The 22492-nt window shown below is 41.6% G+C and overlaps 1 protein-coding gene across 1 annotated transcript in view; it reads left to right on the top strand.

Annotated features, from left to right (window-relative positions):
• DSCAM (DS cell adhesion molecule) overlaps window positions 1–19554 on the top strand; it is a 487286-nt gene extending 467732 nt beyond the window's left edge. The window contains exon 33 of the mRNA XM_074534053.1: window positions 18760–19554. Coding sequence (XP_074390154.1) covers window positions 18760–19103 — 344 coding nt within the window. The 3' untranslated portion in view covers window positions 19104–19554. The remainder of the gene's footprint in view (window positions 1–18759) is intronic.
• The last annotated feature ends 2938 nt before the right edge of the window (window positions 19555–22492 follow it).

Genomic DNA, 22492 nt, shown 5'->3' with positions numbered 1-22492 from the left:
CCTCCAGAATTCATCAAAGCTACTGAAAAATTTTACTAAATTATAATAAATAAATTGTACTAAATTAAAAATATAATAAAAATATAAAAATAACACAATAAAATAAAATTATAAAATATAATAAAAATTATAATAAATAAATTGTACTAAATTAAAAAAGAGACTAAGAAACCAAATACCAAGACCACAAAAACTAAATAACAAAAAAGTATAAAACACCTAAACTATAACCAATCATATACTCCAAAAAATACAAACAAAAACCAAATCAACAAAACAAAAACACCAATCAAAAATGTATGCTTAATAATTTATAAAATCTATAAATACATATTTCATAGAAACAATAAACAACTAATACTTAATCATATAATCAGTTATACAGAAATCCTAAATTCCCCACAAAGATACTTGAGGTACATCCAACACTTGGGCTCAGTCACATTTCCAGATCACAAACATGGTGTTTCTACTGATACCTTAATTCCCAACAGCACAGGCAGGTTATTTGTGATACTCTGAGATCAAGCCGGTTATAAAATCTCAGAAGATTTGTCAGTCTTTTTTACAGGATACAGGATGTGACACAGCAGAATAGGATTCAAATGGGGAAAAGGCATAATTATATTTGTTTGCTTTCTGACTACATGATTTATTTTGGTTTGTATTATTTTATTTTCTTTTGCATTATTTTATTATTTTATTTTATTTTATTTTAGTATATAATTTTGCCAGTGTGAGTGCTGCTACTCAGATCCACAGAAAGTAATCAGAGGTGCTGATCTCTGTGAGAAAGAGTAATGAACAATCTCTGGAGGGTCTTTTGTTCAATATTCACCATAACAAGCAGTGGTTGTGAGGACAGAGGAGTGGAAGGGAGGATCAGGAAGGGTCATTCAAAAGCAGGAACGCTGAAAAGAAAGCATCAAGGGTTGGGCTGGAGAAAGCTAAAAGAAAAATGTGGGAAGAAAAAGCCCAAGCAGAAGAGAGACAGTTATAATACTCCAGGCAGGAAATTAGTGTGTCACACAGATAGATAAGAGGGAAAATAAGTAAGAAATAAAGTAGTGGGAGAAATTGCTGATTTCTGTGTAGTTACAGGGTAGAACCACAAACCCAGGAGCTGTAGAAATAGATAAAGATAGGAATACTTTTCATTTCTAGCTCCAAAGGAGTAAGATAAATATTTGTCCCTGCTCTGCTAAAGGGAAGCAGCTGCATTCACAGCTAAGTCAAAACTGAACTCTTTCCTTCCAAGCAGTCAACAGATATTTTTTATCATTTCTTTAACAAATATCTTACTATCTTTCCTTTCATGTTCCAAGTGCATTAATTTTGCATATTTAGTATTTGGAAATATTGTAATGTATTCCATATAAAGCTGATTTTCTTGAGGGCAGATAAACCCAAAATTTGGTCCCTGTGCTTGAGTAAAATATCTTCCAGGAACAGCCTTAGGGCCTCTCCACTGATTTACAGACTTGTACTCATATTTAGCTCTGTTATTTTTAATGGCTTTATTTTTTTTCCTTATTTTTTCTTGATTAGCTTTAGCTTTCCTTTGCAGCAAAGAAATTAAATATATTATAAAATTAATAATTAGCTTCATTAACCTGAAAGAATAATTGAATGTTCCAGTGGGGCAATTTGAATGTTGGCCCATAAATATTGAATAATGCGTTATTAAAGGTCATTTTATGAAGGGTTTTAAACAAAACATATGGATAGAAAGAACTTTCAGCAGTAGCAGACAGAACAATATTTTAATTTTCAAGTCAGTGAGGAAACATTTACTGGGCATCTTTCTTATTTTACCCACCACTTCAGAAATTTGCCAGAGGTAATTTGTAATTCAAATACAATTAATCAAAGTCATTCTCCATTTAAGGACATGGTGAAGAAATAAAAAACTTCAGGTATTTGGTTTCAGTAGACAAGAACATTTGAGATAAATCACTGCGCTGCTTCAGCACACTTTCATTCTTCCTTGAAGTAAATCTTTTCTTTCAAGAGAACTTTCACCTGTTTTCATGGTGCTTTGCTTTTCTTCTCAGCCAATTCAACTTTCCTGGGAAAATGTCACTTCCAATCACTTCTGCCTCTTCTGCCTAATTTCTGTCCTCCCTTTTCAAACTGCTGCCTGTTGCATCTTATGGGTGCAGTAAAGTTTTGAGGGTTTGCAACAAGTACTGTTTGTTTTTCAAAATAATTCCCAGCAATTACAAGACAGCCTGAAGAAAGACTGTGAGAAAAAAAACTTATTTTGATAAATGGGGCATTTGGAAATGAATCCACCCAATGGCAAAGCTGAAAATTAATTCTCAGAAGGTAACTCTCAGGAGTTTGCTGGTGAATTCCTGGGATGGAGATGAGGCTCAGAGGCTTCTTGGTTCCTGCATCTTCCTTTTTGTCCTTCTCTTAGACAGGAGTGACATTTGCTTTTCTCCAGTCTTGAGGCACTTCTGCCAATCCCATGATCACCCACAAGCTATTGACAGGCACCTCAATGGCATCTGCCAGTTCTCTCAGCCCTTGTGGGCACACCCCATCAAAGTCCCTGCATTTACACATATCCTGCTTGCTTAAGCACTCCCTGACCTGATCCGTGCCCACCAGGGCTGAGTCTCTTGCTCCAGACTGTTCCACTCATCTCCTGGACCTGGGATTCCTGAAGGCTGCTCTGGCCAGGGAACATTGAGGACAGCACAGCATTCAGGGTGTCTTCCATGTCCTGTGTCACCAGGTTCCACTCAGCAGTGGGGCCACACTTTCCTTGGCCTTCCTGTTGTCACCAAAAACTTGCAGAAGACCCTTTCGTTTTCTCCTTTCCTTTCCTTTCCTTTCCTTTCCTTTCCTTTCCTTTCCTTTCCTTTCCTTTCCTTTCCTTTCCTTTCCTTTCCTTTCCTTTCCTTTCCTTTCCTTTCCTTTCCTTTCCTTTCCTTTCCTTTCCTTTCCTTTCCTTTCCTTTCCTTTCCTTTCCTTTCCTTTCCTTTCCTTTCCTTTCCTTTCCTTTCCTTTCCTTTCCTTTCCTTTCCTTTCCTTGAAATTTCCTTGAAATTTCCTTGAAATTTCCTTGAAATTTCCTTTCCTTTCCTTGAAATTTCCTTGAAATTTCCTTTCCTTTCCTTGAAATTTCCTTGAAATTTCCTTGAAATTTCCTTTCCTTTCCTTGAAATTTCCTTGAAATTTCCTTTCCTTGAAATTTCCTTTCCTTTCCTTGAAATTTCCTTTCCTTTCCTTTCCTTGAAATTTCCTTTCCTTTCCTTGAAATTTCCTTTCCTTGAAATTTCCTTTCCTTTCCTTGAAATTTCCTTGAAATTTCCTTTCCTTTCCTTTCCTTGAAATTTCCTTTCCTTTCCTTGAAATTTCCTTTCCTTGAAATTTCCTTGAAATTTCCTTTCCTTGAAATTTCCTTGAAATTTCCTTTCCTTTCCTTGAAATTTCCTTTCCTTGAAATTTCCTTTCCTTGAAATTTCCTTTCCTTGAAATTTCCTTGAAATTTCCTTGAAATTTCCTTTCCTTTCCTTGAAATTTCCTTTCCTTGAAATTTCCTTTCCTTGAAATTTCCTTGAAATTTCCTTGAAATTTCCTTGAAATTTCCTTTCCTTTCCTTTCCTTGAAATTTCCTTTCCTTTCCTTGAAATTTCCTCTCCTCTCCTCTCCTCTCCTCTCCTCTCCTCTCCTCTCCTCTCCTCTCCTCTCCTCTCCTCTCCTTGAAATTTCCTTTCCTTGAAATTTCCTTTCCTTTCCTTGAAATTTCCTTTCCTCTCCTCTCCTCTCCTCTCCTCTCCTCTCCTCTCCTCTCCTCTCCTCTCCTCTCCTCTCCTCTCCTCTCCTCTCCTCTCCTCTCCTCTCCTCTCCTCTCCTCTCCTCTCCTCTCCTCTCCTCTCCTCTCCTTGAAATTTCCTTTCCTTGAAATTTCCTTTCCTTTCCTTGAAATTTCCTTCCCTTTCCCCTTCCCCATCTTTGACATCCCTGGACAGATTCAACTTCAGCTGGGCTTGAGCTTTCCTAACCCCATTTCTGAATGTCTGGACAATGTCTCTGTATCCCCCCTGGGTTATTCTTTCCTGCTTCCACCCTCTTGGGAACTCCCTCTCTGTGTCTGAGTTTTGCCAGGAGCTTTTTCTTCATCCATAGAGGCCTCCCAGAATTTTTTCCTGAGTTTCTGCTCACTGAGCCTGGAGAAGGTGATCCTTGTATATCAACCAGCTCTCCTAGACAGGAGGACACTTCAGCTGATGGTACAAGCAGCTGTAGATGTTTTCTCCATCATTGTCCTCACACCAGGCCAAAACTTTCAAGCATATGGAAAACATGTTTTTAAACAGTCTTTAATTAAAAAAAAAAAAAAAACAAAAAAAAAAAAACACTTCAGGAATTTCTCTGAGTTTTCAAAAGGAAATGCAACATGGAAGTAAGATATTTTTTAATTAATTCCAACATTTGGTGTTTTGAAAGCATGTCCCACACATCCTTGTGTTCTAATCTTCACAACACCCCAAGCAGATTTTTGGAAAAAGATAAAAAAGATCAGATTATAAGATTTCCCAGTGCAGCTGTGGCTGCCCCTGGATCCCTGGCAGTGCCCAAGGCCAGGCTGGACATTGGGACAGTGGGAGGTGTCCCTGCCAGTGGCAGGGGTGGCACTGGATGGGCTTTAAGGTCCCTTCCAACCCAAACCATCCCATGATTCTGTGATTATTTGTAGTTGATGCCTCATCATGAACTTAAAAGAGAGAATTGAAGCAGTAAAAGCAGCACAGCAGGACTTTAAAGCTGTGGGATTATTCCCATCCTTTACAAAAGTTGGTCCTCTCAGCTCCTGTGCAGTGTTAAAATCCTTCATGCTGTAAAAATGGTGGCAACACATTGTTTTCATTGCTTCTTTCTCAGCATCAAAACTCCCAGAAATTTGGGGTTTGGATTTTTGTTCTCCTCCCCACAGCTGTCATTAACTACCAGTTTGGTTAGTAAGATCAGCTCCTCAAGGAATCATTTAAGCAGAGCAAAACTGAGGCAGTTTTTCATATAAATATTCATAAATTTCAACAATTGTAAACCCAAGTTTACCTGTGAGGTTGACAAATGAGTCAGTCCCTCATCCTCCAAACAAGGGACAGAAATTGGAAAGAAATGCACTCTCTTCCTACCTCCCACTGAGCCATCAAAGAGTCTGTAATGTAGAAAAATGGAAGATAATTGTAGAGGTTCAAAGAGTTTTATAATAATGTTCCTTTTTTTCTGTTTTGAGAATAATACTCACAAATTGAGTTATCATAACAATTATTCTTCACTGCAATAAACATTGCTGGAGCAGTTTATTAAAAATAGATTCCCATTATTATAATTTTAAATCTCAGTAATAGCCTCAGCCAATAAGCCTGTTGGGTTTTTTCTTCTCTTTACTCCCAAATTATTGTGCTGGAGGAAAGAACCACTATTAACTGGGAAATATTTTGATATTTTTGCATCCCAAGTACTATTTATGTCTAGGGTTCTTTTGTGGACAGACCACTTACTTGTATCCCCTAGCAATGGAGTTCATGCTTGGAAGGAATAACATCACACAAGGGCATGAATGGGAAATATCTAGAAAATTTTCATTTCTTTCAATTTGCAGAAACTTCCTTTCCCACAGGGGTGCTGCAAAATCAGACCCCCAATTATATTTTTCTCTTTTGCTAATCAGCAGTAAAAAGAAGCTTTGATTATATTTGACATTGCCTTTAAGGGCAATGTGTGACTTGGACCAGGAATTTCTCTTCCTGATGTCACAAAACAAGTTCAGGGTCATTTTTGACCATCCCACCTCCTCAAAAGTGGGGGGTGATCACATGAAGGACTGAAGCATCCCAAATATGATCCCAGAGAAGAAATGTCTCTCAGGGGGTGTATCAGACTAGTAGATTTGGAAATCCATTTAAAGCATCCCAAGATTTTATATCTCAGAACTTAACTTCCTCCACAAACTTTCAGCTGGTGAAAGGAACCAGTTTGGAAAGAAGCCTGCTTATGAGTGGGGACAAATGGCATTTTTGGAGAGGCAAACTCGGAAAAAAAGATTTTCCAAGGACTGATTTCAGAGCCATGAAGATTTCAGGGGCACCCCACTCTCCATAGGGAACCTGAGTGTTTTCCTGGGATTTTGCTCCTGCTGTCCTTATGTGCTTGGCTGGTGGGCAAGAACATTTCTCTCCTCTCCATTTTCCATCCCTTCTCCTTGGCCCCCATGTCCCAGAGGAGATTTGGACAGCTGAAATTGCCTTTTAACATCAGCCCAAGGCCAGGCTCTCAACCAAGCCCTCACCATCCACATTTGGGCACTTTTTGGGTTTTTACAGCTGGGCACCTCAGTCCTGCAGCCTTAGTCTAGCCCTTAAACCTACTGCATATTAACTAGGGAAAAAAACACTGATTTAACCTCTCCAGCTTTGCTGAATGATCAGGTTCTCTCCGTTTTTCAAATACCTTAATTAGCATTTTTGACCCAATTTGGAAGTTTCTTGCTGTTTTGACTAATCCTGATGATTGAACAGCAAAGCCTTAACATGTAGACAAGCCCCGAGCTAAAGAATGTGAGCACTTTATTAAAAGATTTACAAGGGTCCCTTAAATGCAGTCTGGATATCACCTGCAGTGCCTAAATGTTGTTTTAAACACCCAAGTCGAGAAACAAATCTTCTTTTCCAGAATTCAGTCACTGCAGCTAAAAATAAGCTGCTTAGCATAATGAGAAAAATAAGAATCAGGCAGCGGGGGAAGGCACAGTATTTTTCCAGTGTCAGCCCCAAGATGTGAACTCTTTTTCTGTGAGTTCAGGGGTGAAGGAGCTCCTTCCCTCTGACACAGGGACTGGAGTCCATTTAGGAACTGGATTTTTGTTGGAAAGCTGCTGACAGAGCTCCACTGGTTGTGACTGAATTCAACACAAATTTGGCCACAGGGGATTCAGCAAAGGCTGGGACTCTTGACAGCTCACCTTTAGCCTCCTTTCCCCATGCCCACTATAATATCCTGACTAAAAATGGGGAATAATTCCATTAATTCCATGGTTTCCAGATCCAAAACTGAATTTCTTGAAGATGCAGAGGAATCTATGTATCTTTGTGTTGTTGTTGTTCAGAAATCACAAAGCAAAACACACAAAGGCTGAGATATGGGTTCTTTTCTGTTCTGGTTTTATATTTGCAGTGTCTGGTTTGAAATACAGAATATATATATATATATATATATATATATATATATATATATATATATATATGTATACACATACATATATGAAATATATATATATATGAGAAATATATATATGAAATATTTGAAATATAATATATATGAAAAAATATGGACACATATACACACATTGTGTATACAGAGCAGAGAAATCCCCATCCCGACTCTACAGTGGTAGACCAAGATCCAGTTTAGAGAGAAGTACATAAGGAGACAAATCAAAATAAGCAGGTGGAAAAACAGAAGGAGAGGCAGAGAGATGGGAAAATAAACCTTCTTGCCTACACTTTTAACAGTAGTAAATACTCTTAGCATGACTGTTAATTTGTATATACACTTATGTATATACTGAAATTATTCCCCTGGATGAGCATCTCTAATGTTTCCATATGAAATCCTTCTGGGCATGGAACACCTTCTCTTTATTTTCTGCTGCACTGTTGGAAAAGCAGGAACACATCACAAAGAGACAGACTGTGCCATTTGCTGCTTATCCTGGAAATGGCACATCAGTGATGAGAGGAAATTGCCTTTATCTTGTCTCAGCTTTTATTTCTGTGGAGTATCAGGAGCTTCTTCTCCTTCAGCTGAGAAAAGCTGAATGTTCTGCAGGGATGAAAACCATTTAATTCTGCATTTAATTTGGTGTGACTACATACTTGATATCACTGGCTTTGGTTTTTATTCTGGTGGAGTTGCAGACAGGAAGGCTCACACTGCAAGTTTTTTAACCATGCCAGTACAATAAAAATGAACTTAAACAGGTTCAGATAAGAAGCTGAAATAAATATTCTGGGATCAGAAAGGAAAACAATATCAGTGTGAATCTTGAGTTTAAATAGGGCAGCTGTTCAGTTACAAGGTTTCTGTGCAATTGTGATGTGGAAGTCTCATTTTAGATACTATAGGAGATGTCTGCAACATAAATTCAAGTCATTGGTGGCACTGGAACAGGTTTTCCAGAAAAGCTGAGGCTGCCTCATCCCTGGATGTGTTCAGAGCCAGGCTGGACTGGGCTTGGAACAACCTGGGAGAGTGGAAGGATTTGAAACTAAATGATCTTTAACATCCAGCTCAAACCCTTCTGTGAATCTGTGATTAAAGTAATGTGAATTACTTTTACAATTTTCACCTCTGAATCAGTGATAGTGGTGTTAGGAAGGGATATTTTAATTAGAGGAGAGAAACAAGTGGTACCAATTCCTCAAAGACTCTGTGAGGAGTGTGTAGCAGCAAAATTACGTTTTCCTGTTGTGCCTAATTTATTCTTTATTTTGATTTCAAAATTAACAGTGACTTTGGAAAAAAACCAAACTGTTCAGGATACTCAGGGGGTTCAGGTTCAGGATACTCTTGGGCTTTTTTTTTCTATTTTTTCTAGACTAAAATTTGCACATTAAGGAAACCCCCTCCCTCCCCCCAAGAATGCCCATTTTCTATCTTTTGATTAGCAAAAAGATCTTATTAAAAGTGAGTGGATTTTTAAATTTTAATTTAATCTTTGTTTTCTAAAGTGGATTATTTGCTTTGTGGTCCATATATATATACACACATATACATATTTATTTATATATAAATATAAAACCTGGGGTATTAGACTACCCATTTTGTCTGTAGCTTTAACACATTTGATTGAGCTGTAGTTACTGAAGAGTTTTATGCCTTAAGCAAGGATTACATTTATCAGTAAATTTTCAGCTACCTTCATGTTCTTACAGTCGTAACTTGAATATTAAATTGTTAAAACTACCAGCAAAATTTCCAAGTCAAACCAAAGATGCTGTGTCCACTTCAATTAACACAACAAATATTTTAGAACACTTCTTTTAAGTGTCCTTACTTGAACCTCACTTCTATAAAATTAGATTTTTAATTTTGAAAATGCCAAATAATTTCACCTTCGCAGTGTTGGGACACAGTGAGTGTGATTTTTGCTGTCAGTCAGCTCCAGGCTGGGGTTTCCATCCAGACAAGAACAGATCCAGCCCTGCTTTAATGTCCTTGTAGACATTTACATTTAATTTACATGATTTAATTAACTCAGGCTCTGTTATTCCCCCTGTGCCAAGAGGACCTGAGTGCAATCTGAGCCCTACAGGAGAGCTGGCACTACCACACCTGAAAATGGAAACCAAACCTTACCGTGCTTGTGCTCTTCTTAGAAATTAAAGCAGGAAATCGTATCACTAGAGAAAAAAACTTTAGTTTTAACAGTCCTAATCTGATTGTAATTATGGCCTGTGCCATCCATGGAAGAGCTTTATGTGCTGCCCTTAAAGCACAGCTCTGCAGGTGGATTTCAGCATGGAAAAATTCAGCATCCCTAATTTAAATGTGAGAGCTGTGAGAACCCCAGGTCCCAGGGGATTAATTAACAAAAATTGAGTGCTGCACCTCGTCAGCAGCATCCAGGGGATTCAGACCAATGGACCTGGGGAGAGTGAGTCACAGAAATTCCTGCAGGACTCCCCCCTAACTCGGCAGGGAGCAGGGCAGGGCTGGCATTGGTTTCCTGCTGTAGCCTGACCTGCCCAGCTCTATGGGCAGTGGTTTTGCTCTCCTGTTGCTGAGCCATGGTCAGGTTTATCCCTGAATTCACAGGAATGCTCAGAGCCTGAATTTTGGAAAATCCCAACTCTACAGAGACAGAGGGATTTTAAAACATTTTATTCCATTATCAGTCTCATAGAAAGGTGAGACACAAAAGATGTAAAGCTCAACACCATTCTATCAGAAGCCACCCTATTTCCTGGTTACAATACCCTACAAATGTATTTCAGCCTATTAGCTTTTGCCACACAATGCTGCTAATATTTCTAACACCACCTATTATTTTGAAAATGCCAAATAATTTCACCTTCCCAGCGTTGGGACACAGTGTGTGTGATTTTTGCTGTCTGCCAGCCCAAGGCAACCAGCAGCAGGGGTTTCCATCCAGACAAGAACAGATCCAGCCCTGCTTTCAGGTCCTTTATTAAGACCTTATAAATAATATTTCACCTATTATTTTACCCCATGTGGTCTTGCTATAATGCATCTTTCACAGTTCTAATTCTCAAAAATATCTGGTCTTTTTGCAAGGCCATCTTTTGAAACTTGTTTCTAGTTCAATCTCTCTCTCAACCATATCATCTCTATTCTATGGCCTTCCTTATCAGCACACCTTATCTCAGAGTTTGCATACAGATGTACAAGACTGTGAGCTTTCAGTCAGGTTTTGGGAGCCCTTTACAAATCCATTTCTCACACCTGGAGAGGTCAACAGAGCAGCTGCTGCTGGTTCCAGTGAGCCCTGAAAGCTCCTCACCTGTGCAGCCCCTGTGCTGACTCCAGGCTCCCAACCTATCCCAGGAATATTCCTGTTTCCATGGAGCCACCATCAATTTAACCCCCAGCTGAAATGATGCATAATTGAGCAGCTTCTGTTCACTGCACCCAGGAGCAGCAAATGAGCTTTAAAAGTCCAGCCTTGCTAACCAGGGGCACCTCACTGAGGTTTCCAGCACAGTTTTCCAAGTTTTCCCAGCCACTGGGCAGGAGGAGGTGCTGTCTCAGAACATCCTTAAAAATGCATGAGGCCGCTTGCGTGACAAGGCACTGACAGGAAGGGAAGGGAACACTCCTGGCCTCACCTTTCCTGTCACCATTTCATTATTTATTGACAGGTTTGCTGCCTTTAGCCCGGGGGTGGGTATTGATTTACACAGTGAGGTCCCTTTTGCATGTTATTATAACTGAGACACCTCATTAAATCCAGGCAGGAAGGGATCAGTTGTGCAGGTGAGGCTGGGCATCCACATGGCTTATCCATAGGGTCTGAATCTATCTGACCCCTGGAGTTAATCAATGTTTCCTTCCTTACTCAGCTGAGTGTCAGAAAAGCCCTTAAAATCCATCAGTTCTCCTTAAAGTTACTTCTGGAAGGGACAAAGCATCTGGCAGGTGTTTAGAAAGTGTAGCACTGTGTTAGAGACCCAAGTTCTGCTTAGAGAAATGCAAGCCAGAAACGTGCTTCAATTCCTGTTCCATTAGATATTCCAGGAAGAGGTAACAATGTGATAATCAAGGCTTCTGCCATCCTCTCAGGCAGCTGCACAGTCTCTTGTGTCAGTGGAGTTCAGATGGATGATCTCAGTTCAGCTACAGCAGTCATGCTTTTGCTTTAACACATCTTGATCAAAGGCTTTTTCTTGGAATCAGAAGGCTTAAATCTAAATAACAAAATGAATCACCTTTTAAAAAAGAGAAAAAAAATCCACATTAGTTGGAATCCTCATTTTCAGTCACTTAAACCTAATCTCCAGTAAGTAGAAATCAATTTAAAGTCTTGCTGAAATCAATAGAGTCAGTAATTTATAGCAGTAGCAAATTTGGCTCCTGAACTCCAGATTTCCTGATATCCTGGTTTTCTTTAAGAGATAACTCCAACAATTGTAGTCAGCAGCAACTGTTGTTTTTATTTGGCTCTGTGAATCACAGCTGGTATTTGGAGTATTTTTATGAAAATGCCAGTTCTTGCAGACTGCAACGTGAAACATTTAACAAGGTGTTATGGATCTCCAAACCATCCATGAGGGTGCAGTTTTTGTGTAGAAAGTTACAAAGTACAGCCCTGCAGGGGTGACTGGGAATTCTGATTTCTCCAGCTAGAAATGGGAAACCTGGATAGTTCTTTTTCACCTATTTAGGTAAAAAATGTAAACAGCATAAAGGTGGGGTGTTTTTCTGCCTGCTGAAACACAGAGAGAAGCGTGAGAGGATGTGATGCTGTGGGTCAGAGAGCCAGGAAGGGCAGGTTGGGAGCTGAAATGAGTCCTGCATTCAGTCAGTTTAAAAGTACCCCCCAAATTCTGAGCACTTTAATAATTTTTCTGGGCACCTGAGCAGAGGTTGAAGCTGGAGCAGGGAAGGGCACATGCCTGCTCTCACAGCAGCTTTTTCACTCATGAGGAAGTCTTCCTTCCTTCCTTCCTTCCTTCCTTCCTTCCTTCCTTCCTTCCTTCCTTCCTTCCTTCCTTCCTTCCTTCCTTCCTTCCTTCCTTCCTTCCTTCCACCACTTCCTTCCGCCACTTCCTTCCGCCACTTCCTTCCGCCACTTCCTTCCTTCCACCACTTCCGCCACTTCCTTCCTTCCGCCACTTCGTTCCTTCCTTCCGCCACTTCCTTCCTTCCACCACTTCCTTCCTTCCTTCTGCCACTTCCTTCCTTCCTTCCTTCCGCCACTTCCTTCCTTCCGCCACTTCCTTCCTTCCGCCACTTCCTTCCTTTCCTTCCTTTCCTTCCTTCCTTCTTCCCCTGCTTGGCTGTTCTCAGACCTTCTGCCATTTATTCTGGATCACCTCAGAGGATTATTAAATCCAGTTTTTGTCTCAAAAAAGTGGCCTCAGCAGGACCCTGAGTGTGCTGATAATGGTGTACTCCTGTCGACAGAGAGTGAGCTGAGATTCTCTCATCTGGCCAGTCAGAAATTTGCACATGGAAATTCCATTTCCCTTTCCATTAATCATCAACACTGGGTCTAGAGAGTGGAGTCTTGGCATTCAAAGCACTCTTCAGAAATTTTTACTCTACTTGTGGCATTTTGCTGCAAGAAAATAACAATTATGCAATAAATTGGGAAGGCAAATCGGCACTGAGCACATCCTGGGGCTTGTATCAGCCCAGCAAGGAGGTGCAGGACTGATCCTCTTCCCCCCCGCCTTCTTTGCAAGCAGGACACGGGGCCAAGCTAAGCAAATAATTGGCTTTATTGCTCATTAAGTGAGTTTGTGCCTGTGCTGCAGAGCCCTGCAGGTGAGGGGATGCTTTCGGCGCACTGCGGACCCGAGATGGACAGGGAGGGAGCACCAGCAGGATTCCAGCACTGACAGCAGCAATTGTGAGAAATGTTACTGCTGCTATCAGCCTGGCTTCAGACCAAGCTGATGCTGTCCAAGAAAGCTTTGCCTGCTCAGTTTTTAATGGTGTGTCAGTTCTGGATGTGACAAAGGCCTCTGAGCATCACTTACACTCGTTTTTTTCAGCAAACCTCTCACCTTGTCCTTGCAAACTCTTCACTCTTTCCTCGTTTCTAATGCAGGTTTTTTCTCATAGGCAGTCTTTGTCCTGAAAAACAGCCTGTGAGTAGCAGCAAAGGCTTCACTGATTTATTTACTGTGCTAGTGAGCTGGAAAAACCAACTGTAATTTTTTAATCAGCATAAACCTGAGCTTGGAACTACGTCAGCAGCTCTGTCTCCTTTGCTTCCTTTCAAAGGAAAGCACAACATCCCATCAGTGCTTCCCCTTCCAAAGTCAGCAAAGCCAGGAGGAGCCCAGCAGAGTGGGACTCCATCTGCACAGCACTTGTACAAGGTCATAATTTGCTCCTAAATCAGCATAATCACATCAGCACCTTCCCTGAGCTAACAGGGCTGTGGGGACTCAACCCTGGCATGGTTTTTGATCCCATGGAATCATCCCTGATAAATCTCTGAGACCTTTTTTCCTGCCCACTCACCTCTTGAAGCAAGATGTGTGAATGCCCTGTTCAAGCAGCCTCATCCTTACCTGTGTTAAATAAAACACCCTGTCACAGTCACCAGCCCTGCTTCTCAAAACTTTCTGAGATAATCTCTCAAATAGCACAGAATTTCCTCCACATGGCAACCACAACCTGAAAACCTTCAGGCTGTCACCCTCACTGATGGTATCTCTGTTGGAGTGTTGTGAAGAAAAATTGCTTTTGCTTTAGTGGAGGCTCTGATTCATGAGAAAATGCATTGACCTCTCATGTAAAAACTTGGTAAGAGCATCTTTTTTTGCAGTCTGCGATGATCCTTGAATTGAAAATAGCACAAATCCTTAGAAATATTTTTTTTCTGGAGTAGATGAAAGCAAAAAGAAAAACACCATGCAAGCTCTCTGGCATTTGAAAGAGGAATGAGGTAAATCTTTTGGGAGAAAGCAGTGCTTCTCAGCTTGGTTTAGTTCTGCAGATGAGACAGCTATCTTGAATAAAATCCAAGAAAAATTCAGCAGTGATGTTTTTCCCTGCATGTAGCCTGTCAAATTAATCCCAACCCTTCCCACACCTGAAGCCCTGAAGCTGACCTCTGGAAAATGGTTAAAAATATCTGTTGTGGTTTTTTTGTTGTTTTTTTTTTTTTTTTTTTTTTTTGCAAAGTGCTTTATATCAGCTTAGTTGTACTGAAATAAGGATAAATTATTTTTATTCAGTGTTGCAGTAACTCAAAAAATATTCCCTTTTTGGTAGAATGTGTTGCTTATTGTAAATGTCACAGTTAAGTGATTTTTAGCATTTGTTTACAAATATTTATTTGAACTAACATTTTCTTAAATGTACTATATTTAATAATTCATTAGAGGGCTGGCCATTAAGGAAAAAAAAAGACTGAGGTAGCTCTGGCTTAAATTGCAGCATTCAGATTTGGCTGGGTGCTCATTATTTCTGTACAAACTCAAAGTTCTTATACAGCAAATCCTCCTTTCTTAAAAAATTGCAGAATCACTGAAAGGTCAGGGTGGGAAGGGACCTCTGAAGATCATCCAGTCCAAACCCCATTTTTAAAAATGCATCAGAAAACTGGAGTTTTAGAATGTCTTTTGTACTAATTAAGCCAAAATGCATGAATTATTAAACATGCTCATTTACAGTGCTCATGCACTTGAAAGGTTTGCTTTCATTACTAATAAGGCACAAACATAGCTGAAAAGAGGTAATTAGAGCATCAAAGGCAATGAACCATCCTGAAACTTCATAATGTTTTTCCCAAAAAAACATCATTCAGCTGAACAGCAAGGAACCAAAAAAATGCCTGAACTGTTGTGTCCAGAGGATAAGAACCAAAGTCTTCCCAAGCAGCTCCAGAGATACAGCAAGAAACCTTTATTTCTGCTCAAAAAATACCTTCAGAATTGATGTAAGAATGGCAAAGGTGAACCCCTGTGGTTACATTTCAAAGATTGTGTTTTCAAGTCAGATACCCATTAGTTCTTCTAAATCAAAGACTTTTTTTTCTTTTTTTTTTCATCCTGCGATGTTTCAACCCTAGCACAGAGGAAAAAAGATCCATTCTCAAAATTTTTCTTTGCCAGTGATTTTAATAATGTGCCCTGTTTTATAAGCAGGGAGAGATGCTCCTTGCAGATGAGGAGCACTGACGCTTTTTATGATGGGGAAATGTGTACATCACATCAAATAATGAGGGCTCTGCACAAGCCATGGCAGAGACTGTGCTTTGAGTACCCAGCTCTGGAGAACAAGTTACACTCTGTGGTTTCTCATTACTGAAATCCTGCTGGAACTTTGCCCCCAGACATTTAGAAAATTGCAGTAAAATGACTGCATATTGTTTACACAGATTATTGACTACGCTTTCTTATGTAGATTTAAAGAGGGGGGGAAAAGATCATTTTTACATAGCTCCAAGCTCCTAAATACACTTGAGAAATGTCTAGACAGCAGCTTGAAAACCAACCTCCATCTCTGTAAGGTTCAGTGCTCATCTTTTTTGTAGTCCACTGATACCCGTGGCTCTCAAGAAGCAGTAAATGTGCCAAGGAACAGAAGTAGCTCTGTGAGGGACCCACGGGGAGCTGTCAGTGAGCCACGCTCCAGCTGCTGCTCCACACCAGCTCCTTCCTGGAAAGCCAACCAAAAAACAAGCAGGAAATGCAGCAGAAAGAGGGAGCAGGTGTAAAATGTCCTGGCTGGTGTTAACAAGGCAGTGGCAGCCCCTCGCAGGCAGTGGTGGGTGACAGACACCTGTGGGAAAAGACCGATGGTTGTGGGAAGTGGAAACATGGAGGGCTTTGGGTTGGGAGGGAGGGCAAAGATCATCCAGTGCCACCCCTTCCATTATCCCAGGCTGCTCCAGCCTGGCCTTGGGCACTGCCAGGGATCCAGGGGCAGCCACAGCTGCTCTGGGCACCCTGTGCCAGGGCCTGCCCACCCTGCCAGGGAACAATTCCTAATTCTCAAGATCCCATCCAACCCTACTCTCTTTTAGTTTAAAGCCATTATTCCTCATCCTATCACCCCATGCCCTTGTCCCAATTCCCTCTCCAGCTGTCTTGGAGCCCCATTAGGCCTTGGAAGGGGCTCTGAAGTCTCCCTGGATCCCTCTCTTCTCCAGGCTGAACACCCCCAGCTCTCCCCTTCTATCTCCAGAGCAGAGGTGCTCCAGGACTGGGTTCAACACGGAACATTTTTCCTCTTCTGCTGGGGCTGAGGGACCCCAATGGAGCATAGGAGTGGGAGAAAAATCCCCCTTTCTGACCCCAGCAGTCTCTAAACATTCCTGGCAAGAGAGAAGTCATCACTTTGGCATTAGAATTAGTCCTAAAGCTCAGAGGGGCATTCTGCTGGCCCTGACAGTGAAATCCCCACACCTGAGGCAGCCAAACCAAGCTCCCCAAAACCTCCATTGGACAGAGGGCAGAGAGATGTGGGGAGCATCCCTCTCACTCCTACTTGTCTCCCTCTGGAGAGGAGTGGGGTAGGAGCACAAGAACTTCCCATCCTGGCTGTCTCCTCCCTCACAGGGAAAGCTCTTTGGGGCCAACCAACCCAAAACTGCATTTTGGAAGGACTTGCCCTACAAGGGGATGCAGAAGCAGAACAAGTTATGTGACCAGAGGGTCTGGGTGCCAGGGGGACAGGGCAGGTGTTGGACAGCACAGATGTGCCCACGAGCAGCTTGGCTCAATGCCTGGGGAGAAGTGCAGTGAGTTGGTTCCTCCCAGCTCACACAGAATCACAGAATAATGAGGTTGGAAGAGACCTCTAAGATCATCAAGTCCAACCTATGCCATGACACCTCAGCCAGACTATAGCACCAAGTGCCATGTCCAGTCCTGCTGTCCTTCACCCCAGCAGCAGCAGCCTTGCTGCTGTCTCAGCTGAAACAGGTCTGACATGCACAATTGTGCTTGGCATGAAAGGCACTGCAGGGGAATCAGGCAAACCAAGGAGTAAAACCCATTAAAGTTAACACCACCCATTTCTCAAGAGGCAATCAGTGTGATTACCATGGCAAACCTCCCCCTCTCCCTCCAACTCCACGGTGTGTGTCAGGCTCATCTCGAGATACTCCCATCTTACTCCACGGGGGTAACACACCACGTGCTGTGAGCCTGTGCTGGAGATGCATCCAGAAAAAAACATATGGTGTTAGACTGTGCCTGAGGGATTTCTATAGGAATAAACAAGGATTCTGGCCAAATGCAACTCCTCAGCAATTCTCTGTCTGTGACCTGGAATTACAGATAGAGCAGATGCTGTTGGTCTTTTAGCTAAGACTTGCAGTGTCTTGACTTACGTGGGAAAGCAGAGGACCTGTTTTATTTTAGGTCATTGGACAGCTTTTAGCTGGGCTAGAAAGAACAAAATTGTTATACATAGTTTTATTATGAAGAACTGCTTTCCTGGTCTGTTGTTTATGCCACTGGCACAGGTCAGCCTTAATTTCTTCTGCTGTAAATAGCTCATGGAGAGCTACACAGGTGGTGTGGTGCCAAGAGTCTCCTGCTTTAAACATTCAGGATGCATCCCATCTGTAGATGAGGCTCTGGGTTTGATATCAACCATAAAAAAAAAAGCAGCTCCATACCTGCAGAGAACTGTACAGAAAGGAAAATACTGTTCTGAATTCTCCTGTAACTGTGCTTTTTTTCATACATAGGCGAGGTTACACCATCAAATATTTTTAGAAGGGAATGTCATTATGTGCCTGATTGCCTCTCATTTCCTTGAAGGAACATCATGAATGCCTAACAGGCCCAGGAGTCAGGGGAAATAATGAATAAGAGGTTTTCGTGACAATACAAAGCAGAAAGTTGATGCAAGAGCTCAGGTGCCAATCCCAGTGCATTTTGTCACCACAAACCAGCAGCGTCTTGGTGGTCACAGTGGTAAAAAATTATTAGTGAATTAAACACAGTGATGATGGTTGACAGGTAAATTTTGTCATATGAGGACAAGAATGTTTCTGTGTTATTCAGAAATCTCTTGAAGACTACAGCCTTAGCACTCTTGCATCCATTTAAAATAGTTTAGTCATTCTACTCAACACTGGGGATCATTAATTGGAATTGTGAAGGTTTCCATTTAAAATGGAAAATAAAAAGTAAACTCAGTAGTTTACTGAGCCTCCGCATTTTTCCAAGTTTTTGACAAAGGAAAACCAGGAACTTTTCAGATTTTGAGAAAAAGCTCCTGGTCTTTTCATTTTATCTCCTTCATGCTGTGAGTGCACGTAAAGAACACCGCACTCCTCATTCCATTGTGAAAGCAAATATTAAGAGCGAATATTGTGGATATGCCCAGAAGGAATTTACTGCACAATTCTGTAAGATCATAGCACAGTAAATGGATGACAGATAGTCTATCAATGATGAATTCTGATCACAGAAAAGAATTTGGCCCTTTGGCAGCCAAACCACCTCGAGTCGCTCCCGCTGGGTGAGCGCCACTCAACGCACGACCGAAATAAAATCTCACTTCTCCCTTTTGCCTCCCCAGGTGATCTCATGCATTTGCCACCCTACCTTAGGATGGACTTTTTATTGAACCGTGGCGTGCAGGGCACGAGCAGAGACCTGGGTTTGGGGCAAGCCTGCTTGGAGCCACAGAAAAGCCGAACCTTGAAGCGTCCCACCGTGCTGGAGCCGATCCCCATGGAGACATCCTCCACGAGAGATGTCCAGTCATGGCAACCTGGTGCTGTGGCAACGTTACCTCAGCGAGAAGGAGCTGAGCTAGGACAGGCTCAAGCAAAAATGAGCAGCTCCCAAGAATCCCTGCTGGACTCCCGGGGCCACTTGAAAGGAAACAATCCCTACGCAAAGTCTTACACCCTGGTATAACGAAAAGAGCATGGCTGGACAGTGGCTGTAAATATTTACACTGAAAAACAAAACAAAACAAACAAACAAAAAAAAAAGCCCAATGAAAGCTACCTTTTTTTTATTGAATTCCAATATTTATAATTAAAGAAGAAGATTGCCAAAATATTTGACAAAAAAAAATAATATGACAGACAGTGCAAAGACTCTCTTGCTTTTTTTCTGTCTGAGTGTGAGCTTCATCTGACTGGACATCTGAATTTTTGGGTAAAAGAGTCCAGTTTTCTGATCTTCACAAGCGTTTGTGTTTTTACTGATTTTCTACGAAGTGCATGGAGACTTAACAAAAACCTTTTAACTGGAAGTTCCATCAGACAAGATTTAAAAGGGAAAAAAATCACAAAAAAAAAAAAAGAAAAGAAAATCACCCTCTTTGTGAATTCAACAGGAACATTGATTTGGAAAAACGAAGTCTTTTGTCATGTTTGCACTTTTTTTTTTTTAATTAGAAAATGGGTCCTTGATTGTTCTTTTTTTTGTTGTTAATTAGGATGAGTGATGTCAGTGGAGTGAGGAGATTGATTTGGGTTTTTTTTTTAATATTAATTTAATGAGACACTCTTTGCATTTTGTCTATGCGAAATAAAAGGGTCTTCTGCCTTTATTTGTGATGTCTGCTTCCATCACCTTTTGCTGTGGTTTTCCCAAAGTGTGGTAATCATGTCAGTGCCATCCTCTGAGCAATGTCTTCTTGTGCCTTGGGAAAAAAGAAAAGGAACTCAGGGGTCACATTTTTTGGAAAAAAAAATTGGGATTCACTTTTTTTTCTGCCATGGGGCAAAGAGGCAGAGGGGTGCAAGCCCTGAGTGCTCTGAACCAAGCCCACCCTGGACTCTCAGCATTTGCTCCATTTCACACCAGGAAGCTTCGGTTCAGCTTCAATATTTTTTGGATCACAAGAAATGCATTGATGTTACTTTACTTCCTCCTTAGAAATGGATCTTTATTCCATTTGGGAGCAGTTCTTATGGAAATTCTTTGCTTACGTAAGGACCGGGGTGGAAAAAAACCAACAACTTTTTCCATAATAGGAAAAATGGGAGGAAAAAAGTTATTCCAGGTCTTTCTCTAGAGGAAAAAAAAGCTTGTTACGTGGGAGCTGTCAGCTCGTATTACTTTGTTGCATCCTCTGATTCCATGAGAAGTGATATCGCTTGTTTTATGCAGAGCATAAATGATTGAGTACCAAAGTCGGTGTTTTTAACACAAAAGCCTTGCTAAGTGCCTCCTTGTGTGTGCCCTGGCCAAGGCAGCAGGGAGCAGAGCATCCCAAATTGGTGCCAAAATGTTGTTCAGCACTGGCTGGAGGTGCCAGCTGTGCTCAGGCAGGGTGGGAGCTCCCCAGGATTTCCATGGCTGTGGGCACTGATAGCACAAACATTTCTGCACCGTGCTCAACTCAGATTGTCTTAAAACACAAAAGTGCAGCAATGTGTGGTTGTTTTTGTCACTGTTTTTAATGGGATTGTGCTGTTGAAAGGGCACTAAGTGAGCTCAGTGCTTTAAGTGTCTTGGAATGAACCAGGTTGTGCTTGCACCCGTAGCTTTGCCAAGCCCAAGGGCTGAAGGTCTGCAGAGCTGAACAGAAGAGGCCAAATGAAGACATCCTCAAGGTATGTACAGCTCCTAAACCTGCAGATTGCTGAGATGTCACTCAGTTAAGGGATCATTCCCCATCTGGTCTGCATGTCTGACCAATACAGTCTTAAAACATTAATATTTTTTTTAAGTCCACCAAAAAATAAATAAACCAAACCAAATCCCCCCCCCCACCAAAAAACCCCAAACAGCAACAACAAAAAAGACACAGCCAACCCTTTGCCTCCAAACCTGAAATTAAAAATGAAATGTTAAAAATTACCCATTAAGTATTTCCAAACAAAATAAAGTAGCTATCTGTTAGCACTATGTTTTACTTGATATGGGGGTGTTCAGTGAAAGGTTGGGCTCAATGATCTTGGAGGTCTTTTTCCAAGCTTAACAATTCCATGAAAAAAAAAGATTAAGCTATTCATTTGCTTTGGTTGGATGTGTTATTTCTTTTTTTTCCATAGAGAAAAATGGTGTTAATTAGAACCTAATTAAAACATGCAGAAAGAAATTTCTTTTACTATTTCCCATTGAAAAAGCACAGAAAATGAAACTTTTATAGAAGATTTTGGGGCAATTCAGTCCTATTTTATTCCCTCAAAAGTCTTTCTGCTGTGCTCAGCTTGAGGTGGATGGGGCATTAGCACTGCATGTAGAAATAAAATTTATTTACTCTGTCGCATTCAGGACTTTTGAGTCTCCAAACACTTTCATATTCTACATTCAATGCCTCCTCCTTGTCCTCTGCAAAAAGGTGAAAAGCTTTTGGACAAAATTGAGGTTTGCTACATTTGTTCCTGTGGCTCTTTGCTTCCCTCAGGCACAGGGTGATGGGTCCTGTGGCTGCCCATCAAAACTTCAGTGACAGGCAAGAGCGAACCAGCAATGGAGGCAGGAAACAGCCACATTTTAAACTCCTGGTGCCTGCTGATACTGGAAATATTCCAGCATCTCCCTACATCTACATTTGGCTGATGATCTGGAAAAGTGTCAACCGTCCTTGACTTAATGAGACTTCCTCCTCATCTGTATTCAATGTGCCTGCTAATATCCATCCTCCTTATGAACTGAGGATGCCTTTGGGGGGCTCATATTCAAATAAATCCACTGCAAGGCTCCTGCTGGTTGAAATCAGAGTGGAACTGGGCTGCTGCTTCCCATGGGAGGCCGGGAGCAGCGGGAGCCTGGCTCGGTGCCCGCATCCCGGCCGATCTGCAGCGCGAGCAGCTGTAAACACAATGTCCTGATTGAGCAGACAGGTGTTTGCTGGGGAAGGCAGGAGCCTCCCCTCAAATGGAAAATGTAAACCCCCTCCCTCTGAATTATTATAGTTTTGAAATTAAAAGGCTCTCGGGCAAAGATGTGGGAATAGGAATAACAGTTCTTTAATAGGAAAACTAAAAATAGAAATGTAATAGTACAAACAAAAACAAACCAGTGACAGAGTCAGAGCAGTCCCTGCCCCCTGTGTGTCAGGGCGGTGTCCCAGCCCCATCCCATTGGGGCTCAGCCCTCCTGCAGTGCCAGCTGTGGCCCTGCTGCAGCAGGGATCCTGCACAAGGGGGAAGTTTTCCTCTGCAGCTCCAGGGCTGCTGCAGATGGGCCTGGGCTCCCTCTGGCAGTGCAGGGCAGCAGAAAGCTGCTCCTCTGGCAATGCAGGGGGCAAAGGCTGCTGTGCTGTGCCAGGCTCAGATTGGATCCAGGTAGGAATGCTTGGCTCCTCCCCTGGGCGGAGCATCTCCCCATGGGATGCTGGGATT

The sequence above is a fragment of the Zonotrichia albicollis genome, chromosome 2 (genome assembly GCF_047830755.1).
Source record: "Zonotrichia albicollis isolate bZonAlb1 chromosome 2, bZonAlb1.hap1, whole genome shotgun sequence".
Taxonomy (NCBI): domain Eukaryota; kingdom Metazoa; phylum Chordata; class Aves; order Passeriformes; family Passerellidae; genus Zonotrichia; species Zonotrichia albicollis.
This window is presented reverse-complemented; position numbering and strand designations above follow the sequence as displayed.